General features: G+C 42.2%; 1 protein-coding gene across 4 annotated transcripts in view; it reads right to left on the minus strand.

The window, feature by feature from the left end:
• Positions 1 to 20,994, minus strand: part of HHAT (hedgehog acyltransferase) — a 280,820-nt gene that overhangs the window by 60,567 nt on the left and 199,259 nt on the right. For all 4 annotated transcript variants that reach the window (XM_084828889.1, XM_084828886.1, XM_084828888.1 and 1 more), the window contains one exon: positions 9,384 to 9,528. In XM_084828889.1, coding sequence (XP_084685015.1) covers positions 9,384 to 9,528 — 145 coding nt within the window. The remainder of the gene's footprint in view (positions 1 to 9,383; positions 9,529 to 20,994) is intronic.

Raw genomic sequence — 20,994 nt, forward strand, 5'->3', positions numbered from 1 at the left:
TTTATGATTTCTTAAATACTATGTGATACCTGCAAATGTCTTTAATGTCAGTTACAACTCCGAATGATACTGAATGTGGTTCCCAATAGTTTGATGTCCGTGCCACCTGGGTCAGAGCCTTCAGAGTAAACATGCAGAAGGCAAACAAATCCATGAGAATCAGAGAGAGATTTGAGCACTTACTCAATGAGACAAGATGGCTTACCCCATTAAAGGTGTATGCCCCACCATGGCCATTAGTGTGTTGGAAAGATGAGCATGCACAAATTAGAAAGAGCATCCTGGCATTAACTGGGCTGACCCTAATGGTAGTTATTGGATCTGTAGAGAAAAAGCATAGCCGTGGTTGCCCCCAGGGTGGATTGGGAGGTGCTCCCTGGGACTGTTATGGGGTCCCCGCAGGTTTGTGAATACCCTAGACAGCCCTGCAGTAGGGAATTACAGGGCCTGGAAGGTGAGATGGCAATGAGGGATCTTCATTGTGGCTGATTATGCTTGGAGTTTGTTCCCTGGGAGTGGGGTGGCTACCATAATGTACAAGGTAAATGTTTTTGGAAGAGCAACGGACATGGCATTGAACAACACCGCTGAGGCACTAGAAGCCATTGGAATAGAACTGACAAGCACGAAAACTGCTATTCTGCAGAACTGCCTGGCCTTAGATATGATTACAGCAGCCCAAGACGGTATTTGTGCCATGTTGCAGCAGGAAGGCTGCGTGTACATTCCTGACAAGCAGAGTGTGATAATTCACAGTGTAAGGGCTTTGTATGTGCGAAGTGGGAAAATACATCACCTAGAACGGGATTCCTTCTTCAGACAGATTTTGGACTGGTTTCAAGGAATCGGGGTGGGGTGGGGGTGGAAGCAAGTGGTTGCAGTAACCGTGACTACCATAAGTAGTTTTTATATCTTTGTGTGCTTGCTCATATGGCTGTCGTAATTTAAAACATATAGTAAAGTAGTTATCAATCCCCTGGTGATCAAGCGACAGGGCAAAGAAGATCCGGCCCTCTGGGTAAGAAGAGATTGTGACGCGCAGACTGGTATCGTCCTTTGATCATCTAGGGGTGGAGTGTAATGCCTCAGGAGTATAACCAAGTCACCTGTAGTTTTAGAGGGGCCTAGAGATCCAAAATGCTCTGCTTAGGTTCATTATTGGTATAATGCTCTTGCTAGTGGGCCTCTGAGCATGTGAGATGAGTCAAAGCTCGATAGCGCGGCCTCAGCACATTCCATGCTAACGAAGGCTAGTATCTTATCAGGGCCTAGGATGTTCCTAAGAAGTTTATACTGAGCTATAGGTATCTGTGCTGGGAAAGTTCTGATTGTTTTCCTTCTCAACAAGTAGTGTTAGTCTATGCTAGGAAAATTGCAGATGAATGCTACTTAACGCTTGCTGCTGTCATGCTGCCTCAATGCTGACATGTATGGTATAAAACCCATTTCACCCCATGGCTCTGGGTTCAGAGAAGCCTTCTGATCCAACCATTGGGTACATCTGTGTGCTGTCAGTCCTTAATAAAGTCTCCTTGTAAGCAAACCTGGATCTGGCTTATCATTATCTCCAGACAGCTCCAAACCTTAGCAGCCTATGGCCGGGGCATACAGGGTGGCACTTCAAGGCCCAGCCCAGCTTCAGGGCTGGCATGCCTACCACACACCCAGGTTGGCAGTGATGGCCCACTGTACTGGTCCATGCCACAATAGGAGCTTGCCTTCCACCCCTCAACATTTTCTTGGGCTGTCACAGGTCCAGATCCTTGCCCTATGCCAGGCCAAACTCTGTGTAAGCTGTAACCACTAAAGGTTCTGGCCATTTTGACCCATGCCTTGTTTTAGTGTAATTTTTGCTCTCCCACCCTGTCCCTGCCCCACAGTGCAGGCACATGTGTTGGGGGCAACAAGTGGCTAAAGGTGGCAGCCCCTAAAAGGTGTAGCCTTAGGATTAGTAATGAAATGTTTACTTCCGGAATAAATCATAGAGTTGCATTCAGTATGACTCTCCTCCACCAACCTTATCCACCGGGTTAACAGAAAAAGCTTTCAATATAAATACTACAATAGAAGTAAATTTCAGCTGCAGAACAATCAGAAACCAGGCCTTCCAAAAAGCCACTTTTAACATTTTAAATGACATTCAAACTTCTTCTTTTTTAATATGCTTGCCTTTTCCATATTGTGAGTTACCATGCACACATTCTTCTGCCCCCCAACAGAACTTATTTTCCTACCTGGAGGATAATCACTGCTATTTACTGCAGCTGGGAAAGGGTAACAACCAACAAAAAATAAATATCGTATTTAGAATTTCTAAGTTTAGCTTCAAGAACAATGTCCTTACAGTTAAGATCTATATTTGTGTTTGTTTGCTTCTTTTTTAGTACATAATTTATAACAAGAAAAACAACCTCTCCCAGTGATATATGTGTGTGTGCGTGTGTAAGACAAACTGTATACAGAAATTATTACATTTGAAACTTGTTTTGGCCATAGTCTGATAAAACATCAAGTGAGGGGGATGAGGGGGGAAGTAGGGTGGCCATGTGTCCTCTTTTACAGAGGACAGTTCTCTCCTTGAAGGGTTGCCAGAGGACTGTCCTCCATTTTGAAGGCAACCTCTTTTTGAAGGGTTGAAGGGAACCAGTCCAAGTCTGGTTAAAGATAAAGAACCATCAGAAAGACGAGCTGGGCCTTGGATTTGCCCATCAACAGCACCTGGACAGCAGACTGACCAAGGCACACAGATCACCGGGTCACTATCTTCCACACTGTGGTGAGATGTACTGTATTTCTATTTAAATTATATTATAATTTCTACATTTGCATATATATATATATATATATATATGCGCGCGCACACACACAAGTTTTATGCAAATCGGTGCCCCCTGTTGTCCTCTGTTTTGGTGATACGTGTACTTTTTTGACAATTCACAAGTGGCTACCCTAGGAGGAGGACATCTGTAGCAAATTACTGAGTCTAACAGCAGTCACTACAATAAAATCTGATTTGTTCATTGCTACTCACATGTGCATACAGATGAAGTAGAAAATGTGGTTATATAACGAGCAACAGCACCTTTTCACAAAACACAAACATACTGGACGACTCATAATATTGCTTCTTTTTGCCCAACTATGCATCATAATCACATCAATCCAACTAGGGACTAATGCTTTGGGAAGCAGGCTCATGGATCCTTAACTGGATGGGGAACTGCACACAGAGATAGACAGCTGTGTGGAGAAAGGCCTGAGAACAACATGCCTGTCTTTTAAAAAATCCAGTGTACCCAGCACAATGGCCCAGCTTCATCATTACATAGAAGCCTACCTATCATGCTTCCAACTGCCACCAGTGTGCAGGCCAGAATTTCCCCAAATGGTTCTTGTCTACTATGAATGGATTGGATATCTCTCCAAGTTTCCATCTTTTACTTCCACGTTCCTGGATCGTTAAGGGGTGTCAATGGCTCATCTCCCCAGGTGCTTCTTGCCTACATGTTGGGCACGTCCAGTCCCAAGTGTCAAAACTGTGTCCCTAGAGGTGTGCCCAAGCCTTCATGGCCATACCACTGGTAGAAAGGTAGAGTATAAATCAAATAAATAAATTAGAAAATGGCTGGAGCTGCATGCATGTAGCCCTTAAAAAAAACAACTGCAATCCTATCCATCAGAGGTTTGAAGGGCACCAGAGGCTGGAGACAGCATTCTCCCTTTCCTTTCCAAAGAGCTGGTCAGTGGAATGCCGACTTTGTAAACAGCATTACACTTAAACACTCCTAGCTACTCTTAAGTGTTCTTGGATGGACTGGCATTCTGTTTTTGTTTTATTTTTTGTCTAAAAAATTTTAAAATCTACAAGTAAATTACTTCTGAGAGGGGGAGGAAGTATGCAGGGGAGAGGTGTTTTCTTGCCTTCTGCTATCATTTATTTTTTCAATTTATACTCTGCCCAAGTGGGCCCTTCAGGCAGCTTACAGTCATGTGTCATAAAACAAAATCTGTTTAAACTACCATAGCCAATATAAGAAAACAGAATTAAAACATTACGATCACAGCAGAATACAGCAACAGGCATCTCAATAATTAATTTCCCAAGACACGTTAGGTCGCCACCCCAGGGCAACTCTCCCTCACTTTATATTTCTGGATTTAGTTCTTGATTCCTGTTTGTATCATCTTACATTTGTCTTTGCTGTATTTCATCTTCTTATTATCAGTTGAACTCTTTCTGCCTCAAAACTCTGTTATATCTATTAATACTATGCTTCTCTTTTAAAAATATTTCTCCTTGCAATATTAAGCAGACTCTTCTGGGACAAGCCACTGTATGAAATGTAAAAAGGAAAGTGATGTGGGTGCATAACATGAAGAACAAAGCAAAGTCCAGGATAAAATGTAATTCTGGAATTTTCAGAAGCCTCTTATATTTCTCATCAATAAATCTGATTGCCGGATCAGGGCAGATGCGTGTAGATGAAGCTGTATGGTTATATGTCCACCCATTTTTCCTTGGTTTAAAATTGCCATGCTCCAGTTCAGTTTTAAATACAATGCTTGTCCAAAGTCATTTGATTCAACAGAAGCCTGAGCAGTCAAGACAATCTGGTAATCTGGGAGAAAATCATGCTTTCGTCTCTTGCCTCTAAAAATAGTGTGCAAAATATTTTTAGATACTGTTCTTACCTCTCCATGAAAATTACTGGGTTTCTATATCTATACAAAGAATCCAAACAAAGAGAGGGTTATAGCTTGGTGTGTGCCAGATAGGAACGGGCAGATCAGTGTATTTCCGGTCTGTCTCAGTTTCACACGTGCTCATGCATAAATTCATTCCATTCTGTTTCTGCATTAATCTGCATAGGTTTTTTTTTAATCCGTAAGGAATTTGTAGTTAAATATGTAATTTTGAATGAATTTTCTTCACAAAATGTGCATAACTAAATGTATTTTCTCTCAAACCACACATTTTTTAGGGTGCCATCCTATGCATGTTTAGACAGAAAAAATCCTACAATTCCCAGCATGCTGGCTGGGAAATGCTGGGAGCTGTAGGACTTTTTCAGGGTGGATGGAGGAGACCCGGTCCTCTGCACCTTGCCCACCCTGCACTTGTGGCTACACAATTTTTGTGTGTCTAGCTGTGGCTTCAGGAAGGGGCCCAGAGGCCAGATAGGAAGGTGTCTAAACAGCTTCTGTGGTCTCCTCCCCTCCCTGTCCCCAGGAACACCCCGTTTTTACCCTCTCCGCGCTCTGTTTACAAGCATGGAGATAGAGGCAGCATGGAAAGAACCGTGCCGGCTATGAGGGGGAGGAGGTGGGGAGTGTGGTTTCTGGGAACCAAGGTTGGATTACCTTAGTTCCCTGAAATCAAAAAATCCTATGATCCTCTAGACAGTGTCTAGCAGCCATAGGACTGGTCTCCCCATATTTTATCCTAAAATATGCCTTTCTAAATGTATTTTTCTCATTTTCAGCGCATTTTGGTGGGGAACCTCTTTCAGCCTGAGTACCAAATTCAATTTTGGAGAAGATCTCAGGAACCACAGTGGCAGTTAGATGACTGTGAGCTAAGAGGGGAACAGCAAAGCCGAGGAATGGAAGTGGTAGGCAAGGCAGTCATGCCATAAATGATTATTTATGAAGTTCTTCTAGGTACCAGCCCTCAGAGGCAAGACAAGGTCAGGGAAATTCTATTTTTAATGGAAAGTAATTTAATATTTCTTACATCTTCACAAGGAAGAAGTAATACTACTGCCCTGTGCGGTTTTAAAATGAGTTTTTGCTTTTGGGTATTATGGGCAGCTGTCTATCCAGCGAATTACTTGAAAGTGATCTTTCAGATCTTATTTACTGTACAGTGGGAACAGCAGAACTTGTACAAAAAAAAAATTATCACTGAAGTACCTGAAAATCTGTAGGATATGTATTGACACAGTGGGACTTTTTAGTGGGGGGGGGGGGAATGTTTCTGGTATTTATGTATTTATTTTATTACATTTATATCCTGCCTTTTTTCCTCTTTAAGGAACCCAAGGCGGTGTACATAATCCTCCTCCTCTCCATTTTATCCTCACAACAACAACCCTGTGAGGTAGGTCAGGCTAAGAGCCTGTGACTGGCCCAAAGTCACCCAGTGAGCTTCCACGACCAGGTGGCGACTAGAACCTGGATCTCCCGACTCCCAGTCCAACACTCTAGCCACTACACCACACTGGCTATCACCACATTCTGGTAAACATCTGCATCTGATGATATAGGCTCTTGCCTATGAAAGTTATTGTTTATATGCAACAATAAAGGTGTTAGGTCTTCAAGATGCAAGAGGACTCTGTGTTGCTTTTGCTGTTACTAACATAGCTACTCTTCTGGAATTTTGCTGTTCTGTGTAGGAATGGATGAGAATTTCAGTTCAGTTCACAAATCATTTGAAAATGCCCCATTCTCCAGCCCAAACACGAATGGGAGTGCATGTTCTCCAGAAATGTTTGCAAATTCCAAAACTTGTGTTTGTTTCCACAAAATGCGCACTTTAAAAAATCTGCACTTTTTCAAATGCAGAACTTTAAAATGCAGAATTTTGTTGTGCATTTGTAAAGTTGTGTGCATTTTTTTAAATGCAAATTTTTAAAGTATTCTCATGTTTAAATATTCCCATGCTGTAATGGGGGGAACTAGGCACCTTAAAAAATGCACACATTAAGAAATGCACAACTTTAAAAATAACTTCAATATGCATTTTTAAAAATTTGCATTTTCACATGTTAGTTAATGAGGGAAAGTGTGGAGTTTTGAAAAATGCACACTTTTCCCTGGTTCTCCCATCCCTAGTTCTGTGTCAACGTGAAAACACATGGAGACAGCTCAAAACATTTTGGCACCTGAAGCAGAAAATGTGACTATTAACCCACAATTGTGTTAAAATAAATAATAATAATTGATGATTTGCTGCCCAATATTAGTACTCCAAATCTGCCACCTGAGGCAGGTTGCTTCACCTTGCTTAATGGTTGGACCGATATGCAAAAGCATTCAGACTGAATCATTTCCTTCCTGGAGTTCCTGAATCAGTAACACTGCAGTTGAACATTATAGTAACTGAAGATACCAACTCTAAATACTTAGGGAAGGGTTAGGTCACATTTTTGTCAAAAATTAACCAAAAAATTGATCTTTTAACTCCCATAATTCAATAACTGATTCTGAGCATAGTCCTCCACCAAACCTCCTATAAATAAAAAATCTAAACCTCAAAGCGTTTTACCTCAGCTGTTTCCAGCAAGGAATATTGATGCAACTTCACTAGTTTTTGCTACCCATGTATATAAATAGTGTATTTATTTATTTATTTATTTATTTATTTACAACATTTATATACTGCTCCACATCTAGACAGATTCCGGAGTGGTGAACAATAAAAGATAAAAAATATAAGATAAAAGAATAAACCTCTGTATTAAAAACTATTATTTTTACAAACAGAATACCGATGTGCAATGTAGACGCTGTATGCCAACATTTGAAATCTGTTGTAGAAAGCAACATTTTTGTGGCTTTTAATTCTATACTTTTTGTGGGGAAAATCTACACTGTATCTCTGAGACCAGAAGACTGTGAGACATAAGTTATTCTTTCAAATATATATGCAACATAAATCCATAAAATTAGGTCTGAATGTCAACAACCTAACTTTTAAAAAGCACTCTTCATCCTTTTTCTCACTGCATAGTTTGAATTTGAAGATTGTGAGCAGTATCCAACGGGCTGCTGCACTCCTGCTGATTTTTGTGCAATGGGGAATTAATACTTCATAAAGGAACTCCTGAAATCAGCAGAAATAGGGATGGATGGACCCACCCCCATCCAGTTTTGGCAGGCACCCACTCAAGCACTGCCCCCGCTCGAGCCCCCTGGACCCACGTGCAAGTCCGCACAAGCTCGCCGAGCTGCCCACACCCACCCTGGATCCCGTCCGTGAATGCCCACCATTTTCTTGAGTTTGTTTTTATGGGAAAAAATAGGTCTTTAAAAATGCGCCTATTTAAATATGCACAAATTTGGGCTGGGAAAGGTTGATATACTCAATATTATAGGTGTTAATGGGCCATTTATGAGAGCCAGTGTGGTGTAGTGGTGGGACTGTTGGACTGGGAGCCGGAAGATCCAGATCCTAGTCCCCACTCAGCCATGGAAGCTCACTGGGTGACCTTGGTCAGTCACAGACTCTCAGCCCAACCTACCTCAGAGGGTTGTTGTTGTGAAAATGGAGAGGAGGAGGACAATGTAAGCTGCCTTGGGTTCCTTGCAAAAGGAAAAATGGCAGGATATAAATGCAATAAATAAATAAATAAATAAATAAATAATTTATGCCTCTAATATTGCGTAGATCAGGCATATTTAAATAGGCGCATTTGAAAAGACCTCCATTTTGTCTGTAAAAACAAGCTCGAGAAAATGGCACGCAGTTGCAGATGGCTCCGGGTGAGCGTGGAGAACATCTGGGAGGGTGTAAGCAGGGGTGAGCGAGGCCAGATGTTCGGCAGGCACAACCTGGGGGCATGGGGGGGGGAGCCTGACGGACTCCCGGACCCAGTCAGGTGCCTACACCACTCCTAAGCACTTGTTTCCAGATCAGGATTCTGCAAGCCCTGCTGACCGTCCCCCTTCTGGAAATGAGTGTTTCTGCTCATTTCTGGTTCCTTTAACAAACACTAGGGTGGGTTGTACTGGTGGTGGATGCCACTGGTGGGAAAGCAGTATAGGATACTGCCCTTTGTTCTACTCTAACTTCAATACTAAATATATTGCTCTGGGAGCTGGTGTAGTATTCATAGCCATGGCAACCCAGTTTGTGGTACACACTTACTTGGGAGAGCCACCTGGCTTCCACCTTATGGTTATTTTGGTGGCTGGTAACAAAATCAACAGTGTTTTGTCCTTAAAAGCATTTCCCTGTGGCTGATGGTACTATGTGGAATGTTTTTAACTGCTGCTGCTTAGTTTATCCAGCTTTGGGTTCTAGATTTGTTGTCAAGCTTTGTGGATTTTGCATTATTGTTGGTTTATTGCCTTATTATAGGTCACTTTGAGTACCATTTTGGCAGAAAATGCATCTAAAACTGAAATAAATAAATAAATAAATAAATGTTCAGATTTTAAGCCAACAAGGCCTGGGAAAATGCAATGGATACTACTGCTGTTATAATGCCAAGGGCAAGAAGTACTAGTTGAACAAAGTGTATATAGCACCAAGTGCAGGTGCAATGGTATCTGAGGCAGTTGTTTGGTGTTTGCCTGGTCTGCAGCACTTAATCAAGTTCCAGGCGGGTATTTTTCATAAAACCTGAAAAGCAAACATTCCGATTGATATAGCTTGCCTTCTATGAAGATCCTGTTCCAGTAGATTCTGCCAACCTGATTTCCTCCAAGAAAGATAAGGTTGGAGAAAATCAACAACGTGGTGGATACAGATGCCAGAGCTGCATGGAATCGACGAGAACTTCTCAGGGTCAAAAACCGGTTCTGAAAAGAAATTTTTTAAAGGCATCTTACAAAGAAAGCCAGCACTATCTTAATGCTGGAAAAATAGAAAGAAATTATTTAGATGTTAGGGCAATTCGTAGTCAAAATAATATCTTCCCTCCTTTCATTTTTTAATGACACACATATAGCAGAACTAAGCTTTATACCTGAAACACCATGCTTTCTCAACACGTGCCTGGAGCTAATGCAAAGGCAGGAAAGGGAAGGGTATTTTCAGGGGAGGATTGGTGGGTGAGTAGTAGTGTAGTGGAACCAGGGCTCACAAGGACACAGTGTTGCACGGGCATGTTTTTACTAGCAGGGAGACTATTATCATCTGCCACCCCACTCAGAATTCCCTGTTCCCTCTGAGTTTAGCTGCAATCCTCACAGTAGCTGGGGGGAAATGAATTTTCCTAGCAACAATATATTGTTCTTTGCTGTAATGCAATGTATTGCAGGGCGGAGCTTGGTCTTGAATGGGCAATTACGACCCATTAGTTTTACAAAAGACCCACTCCTAGCAGATGAAAACTGCTAGAATTAGTTTGTTGATATGAAGCAACACAGCTGCCTGCAATTCTGGACTCTCCTTGGGGATGTGGTTACAGGGATAGTCATGATGAACACCTTGATTTCAAATTTTACCACTATACCACTGTGGGTGAGAGAAGGATGGGAATGTTTCCATCATAATGTAGCTCCATCCAATGATGCTTGAGACAGGAAAATGGCCTCTCCCCTCTGGAACCTGCCACGCAAAGCAAGTGCTCTACTTTATGTCATGGCAAGGTTTATCTTGCTGTTTTCCAAGTTGGGATTGTGTTTTAGAGCTTAAAAGTTAACATGAATACCACAATATAATAGCCAATACTAAAAACAACAAACACAGAAGTCCTTGAAGGTTAAGAGACATGAATAGGAAAAATTAACTTCAAGTAGCAAATTAAACATATATTAATCATCATCATTATCATCATCACCATTTATTTGTATCCCGCTTTTTCCTCCAAAAGGAATCCCAAGCAGCTAACAACATCATCGTACAGAATATAATGGGCAGTATCCAGCACTGCCGCTCCACGTCGCTATTGATGTACAACTAGCATAAGTGATCTTTAGAGGTATGACAATTGCGTAAGCTGGTGCAACAAATTTTCCACTGGTTGGAGTATATTGCTCTAGAGGTTATTTACACTAGCAGTACGTCAATAGCATGAGTGGACTGGCAGTGTTGGATACTGCCAAAAAGTTATCAAATACAATATCAAAAGACAGCCATATGAAAAACTAACAAGAACAATACTACAATACACCTATAAACAAACTGTCAAAGTGTCACTATTAGTGTTAACTTAAAATCATAGAATCATAGGGGTGGAAGGGTCCTACAAGACAATCGAGTCCTGCTCAATGTAGGAAGCCTGATTCCCAGGCAGTCTCCCATCCAAGTACTAACCAGGGCTGACCCTACTTAGCTTCTGAGATCAGACAAGATCAAACACATCCAGCCCTTCTCCTCACCATGAAGAAACCTTTCCTTTCTCTATACTTAAGCTTTCTTCTTCATCTTCTAACACAATTGCTTCTTTCCTTTAAGAAGCCAATGAAACATTTACTGTATATCTTCCTGTAAAAGCTGATATCGCTTTTCCTCATATTGCTGGGTTAGGTAACTTTAAAAAAATCAGATTGAAAATATGACACACAGACTTTATATTGAAACTTAAGACTGCAATCCTATACATGTCTACTCAGATGTAAATCCCACTGAGTTCAGTAGGACTTCTTCCCAGGTAAATGAGCATAGGATTTCAGCCCAATACTTCCAAGTATCATTATTTATCCTTTTATTTGTTTCAAAGAAAGTAATTCATTCCATAATTATTACCTTTTCTGCATTCAGTCTCTATAAAACATCCAAACTTTACACTACAGGCTTGACATCAACCACCACAGAATACATTAATATTCAGTGCACATTTTGGAAACCAACGTTGTCTTCTGTTATGCTTTCAGTTCTTTATTTCAGTTTTTAAACTAGCCTTGTGGTAAACTGGGTCGAGCCAGCCATAGTTTAATGCTAATTTCCTTGTTTCTAAATTGGCTCCTAAAGTCAACATGTGAACCCTGATTAAAACTGGACTTTCAAAATGAATTTAGGAGCATCCCTGGCTCATTTTAACCCAGACTGGTGATGATGGTATATAACATTGAACACTGAATTTGCATCGAAGTGGAAAGGGACAGGTGGAAGAATTATCCTATCCGAAGTCTCATCGTGTTGTTTAAGAATAATTAAGGCTCCAATCCTATACCTACCTACCTGAGAATAAGTCCCATTGAATTCAGTGGGGCTTACCGCTGAGTAGACATATATAGGATTGCATTGTAAGTCAAGTTCTTAAAACATGTGCTATGTAGGACTGCCACAAACTGGTAACATTATAGACAGCCCGGCAATTCACCATTTTGCAAAATTAGTGAGATAACAAGGGGCCTTTTGCTAGCATAGTATAATCATGGTTATCTAGTAATATTGTTTAAATTATTAAATACAGAGTTGTTGTGGCGAAGGGGCTTGCGTAACGCAGTGAAGCCATAAGCTATGCCGTGCAGGGCCACCCAAGATGGACAGGTCATGGTGGAGAGTTCTGACAAAATGTGGTCCACTGGAGAAGGGAATGGCAACCCACTCCAGTATTCTTGCCAAGAAAACCCCATGGAACGTATCACAAGGCTAAAAGATATGACGCCGGAAGATGAGCAACAATATGCTGTCTATGAGGCGGCGGGGCAGGGAGGCAGTTCTCCAGGAACCGACCTTGGAGCGCGGGCTCCCTAGATCGGTTTCTGGAAACCGACCTATCCTATGGCCGTCTAGCCACTGTCCAGCAGCCACAAAATTGCACTCTAAGTGACTTAACTTTATTAGCTCTTTAAAAAAAAAAGAAAGATATAGCACACTTGTCAAATACACATTTTTAAAACTGAAAGCAGGAATAACTGAAATTTATACACACACAGTTATGCCCTCAATCAAAAATGTGGACAGCATCTTTTTTTAAGTGGTTTTCTATTTACAATGGGCAGAGCTCCCAAACTACAAAAAAATCCATAAACATTATAAATGTGCTATGAGTGAAGCTAAAACTGGATATTAAAGACTCTACTAACAGGTTTATAGTTGCTGGTAGTATCAAATAATAGTTCTGTATGCCAAGGCAAATTTTTTGTCCGTGTTTGTATACGAGCAGAGAACATCAATCCAGGCCTATCTTTAATGGTGGCTTCCAAGATAGAAAATTTATAAAATGTCACAACAGTAACTCTGGCATATGTCCAACGTACTTAAAATGCTGAAAGGAAAACAAGTAGTGTTGTAAATAAACATAAAAGTTGATGTTTGGGGTTGTGATGAAAATGGAAGACTTCAGATTTCATGTGAATGGAGTGGAAATAAAAATACCATTATAATTTGCTTCTGTGTACTGGAAATATGGTGTAAATTGAACGTCTGCCACTCTCGGAAGTCACTCTACAGGGTGAACCAGCACTGCTCAGGTGGGAAACAGCGGTGGATATTTTGCTGTAGGCTCACATCACAAAAACAAGACCATAACAGAATGCAACATAGAATTTAAGCAATGACTGTGACTAACTGGAAGAAAAATATTGCACATAATTCCCCCCTGTCCAAATCCTGCAACTTGCACAAGGGGCTCAAGGGGGCCACCCTTGAAGAAGTTCAGAGAATTCACATTCCTTTCATAGGTTTCTCTGACATCAGAGAAGCATCCTATGAGGGAAAAACTGGATATGTATACATTTCATTTTAATACTGAAAATGGCACTCAAACCGCCTTGAGTGCCATTTTCTTGGTAGAAAGGTGAGGTTCAAATCAAATCAAACCAAAAAATAAATACTGAGAAGTGAGGGGAAATGGTGATCAGATAATGGCATTCATTTGGGGGTTGGACTCGATGGCCTTGTAGGCCCCTTCCAACCCTACTATTCTATGATTCTATGATCATGAGGTAATAATGACACATTCATTCAATATACAAACAAATCACCTAGTGGAATGTCCTGCATTATTTTGATCAAACCCACTGTCAGGATTGATTCTGTGTGCAGGGAGATAGTTAGCAGCTCAGATTCAGAAGAGGAACAGCTAGAACCGGGGCATGCATTTTCCCAAGCCAGTTCAGATATGGGTAGGCATGCTTCTCAGGTTACTAACTCCCAGATGGCCCGGCCTGAAGACCCCCCCCCTTGCCCCCCTCTATGAGAAGCCAGGAGGACGACGAGGAGGAGGAGGAGAGTGGAGGCTGTGACCTAAGAGATGCTAGACTGTGGCACAGAGCCAAGAGGGAAACATCAGGGGCGGAGCTCAGATGGTCGATCCGGTTAGCGATGCGTGAGAGGTGACGTAGGGAAGCATCACTGGAAGGGCGGGACATCCCTCCCTAAGTTAGTCTAGCCAGCAGGCCTCACTTCAAACTGCAGACAACTTCGGTGTTCCTATTTGAATCCCCTGGAGGCATTCCTTTGTAGCCCGAGAGTTTTCGAGGATTTGCGTCTGTAATGAACCTGTTGATAATGAATTAAAGGTGCAAGACTGAAGCCTCCCTATTTGTGTGTGCGAGTGCATAAGGAAAGGGGGGGCCAAGGAAAACATGACACCCACATCATTTTGGACTATACTAATTAGGGCAATTGGCCATTACTGGTTCATGTGTGAGTGTTCCAGTCCCTGAAAGCCACTACCAGGAGGAAACAGGGCACGAGCCATGCATTTACCATTTGCTACTGCTGAACACTAAACAGGGATGAGGAAACAGTCCAGTCCATGAGATATTACTGTCACCATGCTGCTACAATGGCCTTCTTAGGGTGGTGTGATCAGTTCATGCCAGGCCACATCACTATAGACATTGGGCAGTATCCAATCAGACACAAGCGCTAATGTAAATTACATTGCGCTAGTGAAAAGGACCTCTAGTGGAATGCCTATAGCACTAGCTGGTGGAATTCCCCGGAAAACCCATCATGCCAGCTAATGCTACTGGAGTTGCACTAGAGGTCAATTAATCTAGCACAACATAACTAGGGTCCAATTGGCTACTGCCTACTGATCACAATGCTGCTGCAATACAATGGGAGCCCCTGGTCCTGTTGACCTGGATAGAATAGTTCTTGATGTCACTGTTTTTTCCATCCTGCCCTCTTGCTATTAGGGATGTACGAAAGTCACTTACCTGTTCACGGATTATGTTGATGGTAGGGGGGAGGCGTTCCGTTCCTCCAGAATCCTCCCTCCTGGAATCCTCCACGGCCGGTTGTGCTCCACGGCAGCTCCGCGGAGCAGCCAGCCAGGCCTGGGCCGTCCGCAGCCGGATTTCCGGCCGCGGAGGGCTCTGGGTAAAAAAAACAAAAAACAACCATGTACGCAAATGGCGGTGGCTACGGCCACCGCCATTTGCGTTCCTTATTTTTGCCCTATTAATCTACGTAAATATTTACGTAGACTATGATGGCAGAAATCAAGGGGAACGCAAATAGCGTAGCGGGCGCTATTTGCGTCCCTTTTTGATTCCCCGTTTTAGCCTACGTAAATATTTACGTAGGCTAAAACGGGGCATCAAAAAGGGACGCAAATAGCGCCCGCTACGCTATTTGCGTTCCCCTTGATTTCCGCCATCATAGTCTACGTAAATATTTACGTAGATTAAGAGGGCAAAAATAAGGAACGCAAATGGCGGCGGCCATAGCCACCACCATTTGCGTACACGGTTGTTGTTGTTTTTTAACCCACCCAGCCATGGTAGGCTACATAAAGATTTACGTAGCCTATCACGTCGTTGTTTTTTTTAAAACCTAGTCATGATAGGCTACGTAAATCTTTACGTAGCCTATCACGTCTTTCTTTTTCTTTCTTTTCTTTTTTTTTACCAGAGTGGAAATGGTGGCGGTGGCAGCCGGTCGGAAGACCGGCCGCCACTGCAGCTGCTGCCGCAGCTGCCGCCACCCGGAAGATCCGCCCCAGGTGAGTCTCATCCCGGGGGAGGATCCGCGGGGGGGGAGGGTGGCAGGCTGTTCCACCACGGAGTTTGGGGGGCCGAATGCACTGGCATTTGGCCTCACCGAGATCCGTGGAGGAATTCTCTGCCATCCCTACTTGCTATACCCCCTCTTATTAACCACTTATGCAAGTCATTGTAAGGAGCAGCTAATTTAAGGGTGCCATTCTGCATTAGTACAACAGCCTTGGAATTTTGCTGTACTGGCAAAATAATGTGATTCACAGTGTTATGCTGGTGCAATGTCCCTGTACCAATCCTACCTGCCTTTGCCTTGAACATCAGATTATAGTATCATGCTACTGGTATACAATCATCTTTTCAATTATCTTTTCAAAATAATTTATTCAGTTTTCCCAGGCTTTTCCAATCTTTATATATATATATATATATATATATATATATATATGTGTGTGTGTGTGTGTGTGTGTGTGTGTGTATATATATATATAATTTATTTTAAGGGAAAAGACAGAATATCTTTTGAGAAAAACACACACATTTAACTGCAAAATTTCAATAGTGCACCATTTGTTGATTTTCCATCCAAAGATTAGTAAAGATATCTGTAATATTTTTTGATATGACTGAATGTTTAAATGCGTTGAATGTTTAAACAATCCCTTTAAGTACCTCATCCAAATACCTTTGATTTCAGCAGCTGCAGTTTTTATAGAGGCCTCAAATATGACTTTCTGTTGACATCTTTGGCTTCTTATCATGTCCTAAGTATCAAATGTCTTATACATGTCAATGCGCAAAAATAAATGGAAGCATCTGAACATCTATTTCACCTGAGTCGCCAAGAGGAAACAGTTATTTTCCAGTGAAAAGAGGTCAATTGTCAAACCAGAAGAAAAGCAAAAGTCTTTGTGCTTCAAGTGCCTATAAATCTCCGCATTCATTGAAATGAACAGTTTGTTCAAATAAAAACAAATACAGAGACTCTTTGTACTTTCCTGTCTCCTGGATGATCTATTTTAATGCAGAAAGGACAAAAGAAGGTACAGATAGCTGTGTAGTGTCTTGATGATCTGGTACCTCTTACTAAATACTTTTGAATGGTGTTGTGTGAAATTTTCATAAGCTTTGATTTTTGCTGTGGAAGTGGCCATTTTGTTGAGCTTGAACATATCCATAAACATAAACAAACATGTCCAATAGACTTCTCAGTTCTTAGCCTGATGTGGTCATAGGCAATTGTTTTTGATAAGCAATCCTGTGATAAGATAATTAACAGTTTCAAACTTTTCAAGTGATAATTTCAAGTAGTACCTGATTAATGTAATGCATACAGCAGTTCATTCATTCCTTAAGGAATACAGAACAATTTTTTTAAATGGTACTTCTAAAATTAAATATATATTATTGAGTGAAAACACACAACTTCTTTGGGGTGTTGTTTGCTTGTTTTAAACCTGTTGGGTAACATGGCAATGTGGTCATGGTACCATGGCATGTGACATGGCATAATTCCAGAAGCTGGTACACACTTTACTAAAGTGGGGAATAAGTAATAATAATTCCACAAAACAGCAGACAGAAGAACTAGCAGATTTATTTCTACAGATACTCTGAGATATAACTGTGGGAAATTCTCTCTACTGCTCATAATTCAATCTATTAATTTCCTTCTGTTCTCTGTGTCTGGAGTCATGACAACAGTATTCCGTGAAGGATTAGGGTTGGTTGTTTTATTTGTTTAACCAAACATGCCTAGATGGCAAAGTTGATTGAACACACAAAACCTATATGGCTCTGTCATTAAAGTTTGATATCAGTAGGTGTGTCGCCCCTGCAGTGGGTGTTGAACTCTTAGGTGAGAAGTGCCAAGAGAGTGATACATCAGACCCAATGGTTTACTTACAAGGAGACTTTATTGGGTAACTTACAGCATACAGGCGTACCCAATGCTTGGATCAGACAGCTTCTCTGAACCACAAGCAACTGGGTACAGTGGGTCTTATACTCTACATGTCAGCAATGAGGCAGCATGGCACTAGCATGCGCCCCTAGCGTTCATTCCCCGCATAGGCTAGAAGTGTTTGGTTCTCAAGCACAGCCACCTCTAAACAAACTTTGCTTCCCAGGCAGAGTGCTTGATAAGGCTTTCTACTCATTAGCAAGGAATGCACTGAGAAGGCTGTTATCGGCCTTTGGACTCATCTGCACATGCTCAGAGGCTTACTAGCATGGGAATTGCACCAATAATGAACTTCAGCAAGTATTATGGATCTCTAGGCCCCTCTAACACTATAAATGACTTGGCTACGCTCCTGGGGCCAATACAGTAGGAAATACTAGAGATGGGGGAGAAATTAGTTCAGTTTCATGAACTTACTTAATTCTGCACTTTCAAACCACTACACAAACTGAAAGTCAGTTATCCTTCTAAATTTGCACTTCTCTGAAATTTGCAATGGAATTCTCCAATCACAAAAATGCACACTTGTGGAAAATAATGTTCAAAAACACACTATATTAGGTAAAATGCATACAAAAATGCATGTATTGGGAGAAATGTGCACAATGATGCTTCTGAATTTTCATGAAAACTTTTTTTAAAAAATTCACTGTTCAAGATGAACCGAACTGAAGACTGAAGAAATTCTCAAAGTTTGAAGTGAACTGAATTTAAAATTGGAAAAATGAGAAACTAAGAAAACTGAAATCATAGAATCATAGAATAGTAGGATTGGAAGGGGCCTACAAGACCATCGAGTCCAACCCCCTGCTCAATGCAGGAATCCAAGTCAGAGCATCCCTGGAAGATGGCTGTCCAGCCTCGTCTTGAATGCCTCCAATGTGGGAGAGCCCACCACCTCCCTAGGGAATTGGTTCCATTGTCGTATTGCTCTAACAGTCAGGAAGTTTTTCCTGATGTTCACCTGGAATCTGGCTTCCTGTAACTTGAGCCCATGATTCCGTGCCCTGCATTGTGGGATGATCGAGAAGAGATCCTGGCCTTCCTCTCTGTGACAACCTTTCAAGTACTTGAACAGTGCTATCATATCTCCCCTCAGTCTTCTCTTCTCAAGGCTAAACATGCCCAGTTATTTCAGTCTCTCCTCATAGGGCTTTGTTTCCAGTCCCCTGATCATCTTTGTTGCCCTCCTCTGAACCCTCTCCAGTTTGTCTGCATGCTTCTTAAAGTGTGGTGCCCAGAACTGGACACAGTACTCCAGATGAGGCCTAACCAGTGCTGAGTAGAGGGGAACTAGTACTTCCCGAGACTTGGAAGCTATACTTCTATTAATGCTGCCCAAAATAGCATTTGCCTTTTTTGCAGCCACATCACATTGTTGGCTCATATTCAGCTTGCGATCGACAACAATTCCAAGATCCTTCTCGCTTGTAGTGTTGTTGAGCCACATATGCCCCATCTTGTAACTGTCAGGATGGACAAAGAATCCCAGAGTAGTTCTGATTCTGAGAAAGAGGAGTCGCTCCTGGGAGAGGAGCACGCTCATCTTTCCCAGGGCCAACAGTTGACGGAGATTCCTCCCACCGGCATTCCTAGCTTAGATAGCAGTCCTGGGAGTGATAGAGCACGGGAAGCAGACTTGATAGACACGCGACGCCGACACAGAGAGCGGCGCCAAATGGAGGGCGCGTTAAGGAGGCGTAGTTCCCGGTTGGCACGCAAACAACGGTTGCGCCCAGAGGATCCAAGGGAAAAGGGGAGGGACTTTCCCTAGCCCTTAAGTTCAGGGTCTGCCAGTGATTCCCTTTCAAACAGGGACCAACTGTTCCAACTTAGGGCATAGGTACTCTGCTGCTCATATCTAGTTGCTAACAGTAGAGTTGTTAAGTTGTAAAAGAGGAATAAAGCTTTGAAAAGAATCCCTTTGTCTGTGTCTGGACTTGGCTACTGGATTAGACTGAGAGAGGCTTCCAAGGAGCCCTTGACAGTAACTGTGCATTTGGTTTCTTTTTTCTAGATGCAGAACTTGGTATTTATCCCTATTAAATGTCATTCTGTTGTTTTCTGCCCAGCCCTGCAGTCTATCAAGATCACTTTGAATTTTGTTTCTGTCTTCCAAAGTATTAGCTATCCCGCCCAATTTTGTGTCATCTGCAAATGTGATCAGCATTCCCTGCACCTCCTCCTCCAAGTCATTAATAAAAATGTTGAAGAACACTGGGCCCAGGACTGAGCCCTGCGGTACCCCACTCGTTACCTCTCCCCAGTTTGAGAAGGTCCCATTGATAAGCACTCTTTGAGTCCGATTTTGCAGCCAACTGTGGATCCACCGGATCGTTGTTTCATCTAGCCCACTTTGAGCTAGTTTGCTCATCAGGATATCATGGGGCACTTTGTCGAAAGCTTTGCTGATGTCGAGGTATATGATGTCTACAGCATTCCCACGGTCCACAAGGGAGGTTACTTGATCAAAAATGAGATCAGATTCATCTGGCAGGATTTGTTCTTGACAAATCCATGTTGGCTTCGAGTAATCACTGCATTGTTTTCAAGGTGCTTATAGATGGATTGTTTGTTCATCTGCTCCAGAATTTTCCCAGGGACTGATGTCAGACTGACTGGTCTGTAGTTCCCAGGTTCCTCCTTTTTACCCTTTTTGAAGATAGGGACAACATTAGCCCTCCTCCAATCATCTGGCGCTTCACCCGTCCTCCATGATTTCTCAAAGAGGATAGACAGCGGTTCTGAGAGTTCTTCTGCCAGTTCCTTTATTACTCTAGGATGCAGTTCATCTGGCCCTGGAGATTTGAACTCATTCAAAGTAATTAGGTGTTCCTTGACCATATGCCTATTGATCTCAAGCTGCAATCCTGCCCCTTCAGCCTGTACTTCGCCTTTGCCAGGGGGGTCATAGACCCTCTTTTGGGAGAAGACTGAGCCAAAGTAGGAATTGAGCACCTCTGCCTTTTCTTTGTCATCTGTTATCATTTTGCCATCCTTATTTAATAGCTGAACCACCATTTCTTTCCTCTGGCTTTTACTATGCACGTAGCTGAAGAAAGCCTTTTTGTTGCTTTTAGCATCCCTCGCTAACCTCAGCTCATTCTCAGCTTTAGCCTTCCCTACGCCATCCCTGCAATTCTGTGCTACCTGCCTGTACTCTTCCTTTGTTACTTGGCCTTCTTTCCACTTCCTATATGTGTCCTTTCTTGTTTTCAGGTCATCTCTAAGCTTTTTGTGAAGCCACATTAGCTTCTTCTGTTGTCTCCCACCTTTTCTTCTTGTTGGAATTGTTTGTAACTGTGCCTTGAGAATTTCCTTTTTTAAAAGCTCCCACCCATCTTGGACTCCTTTTCTTGTTAGCGTCGCTTGCCATGGGACCTTCCTGATCATTGTTCTGGGTTTATTAAAATCAGCTTTCCTAAAATCCAGAGTACGCGTTTGACTACACTTGGCTT

This window comes from Heloderma suspectum, chromosome 1 (genome assembly GCF_057233095.1).
Source record: "Heloderma suspectum isolate Gila_16-S chromosome 1, 16-S_ref, whole genome shotgun sequence".
Taxonomy (NCBI): Eukaryota; Metazoa; Chordata; class Lepidosauria; order Squamata; family Helodermatidae; genus Heloderma; species Heloderma suspectum.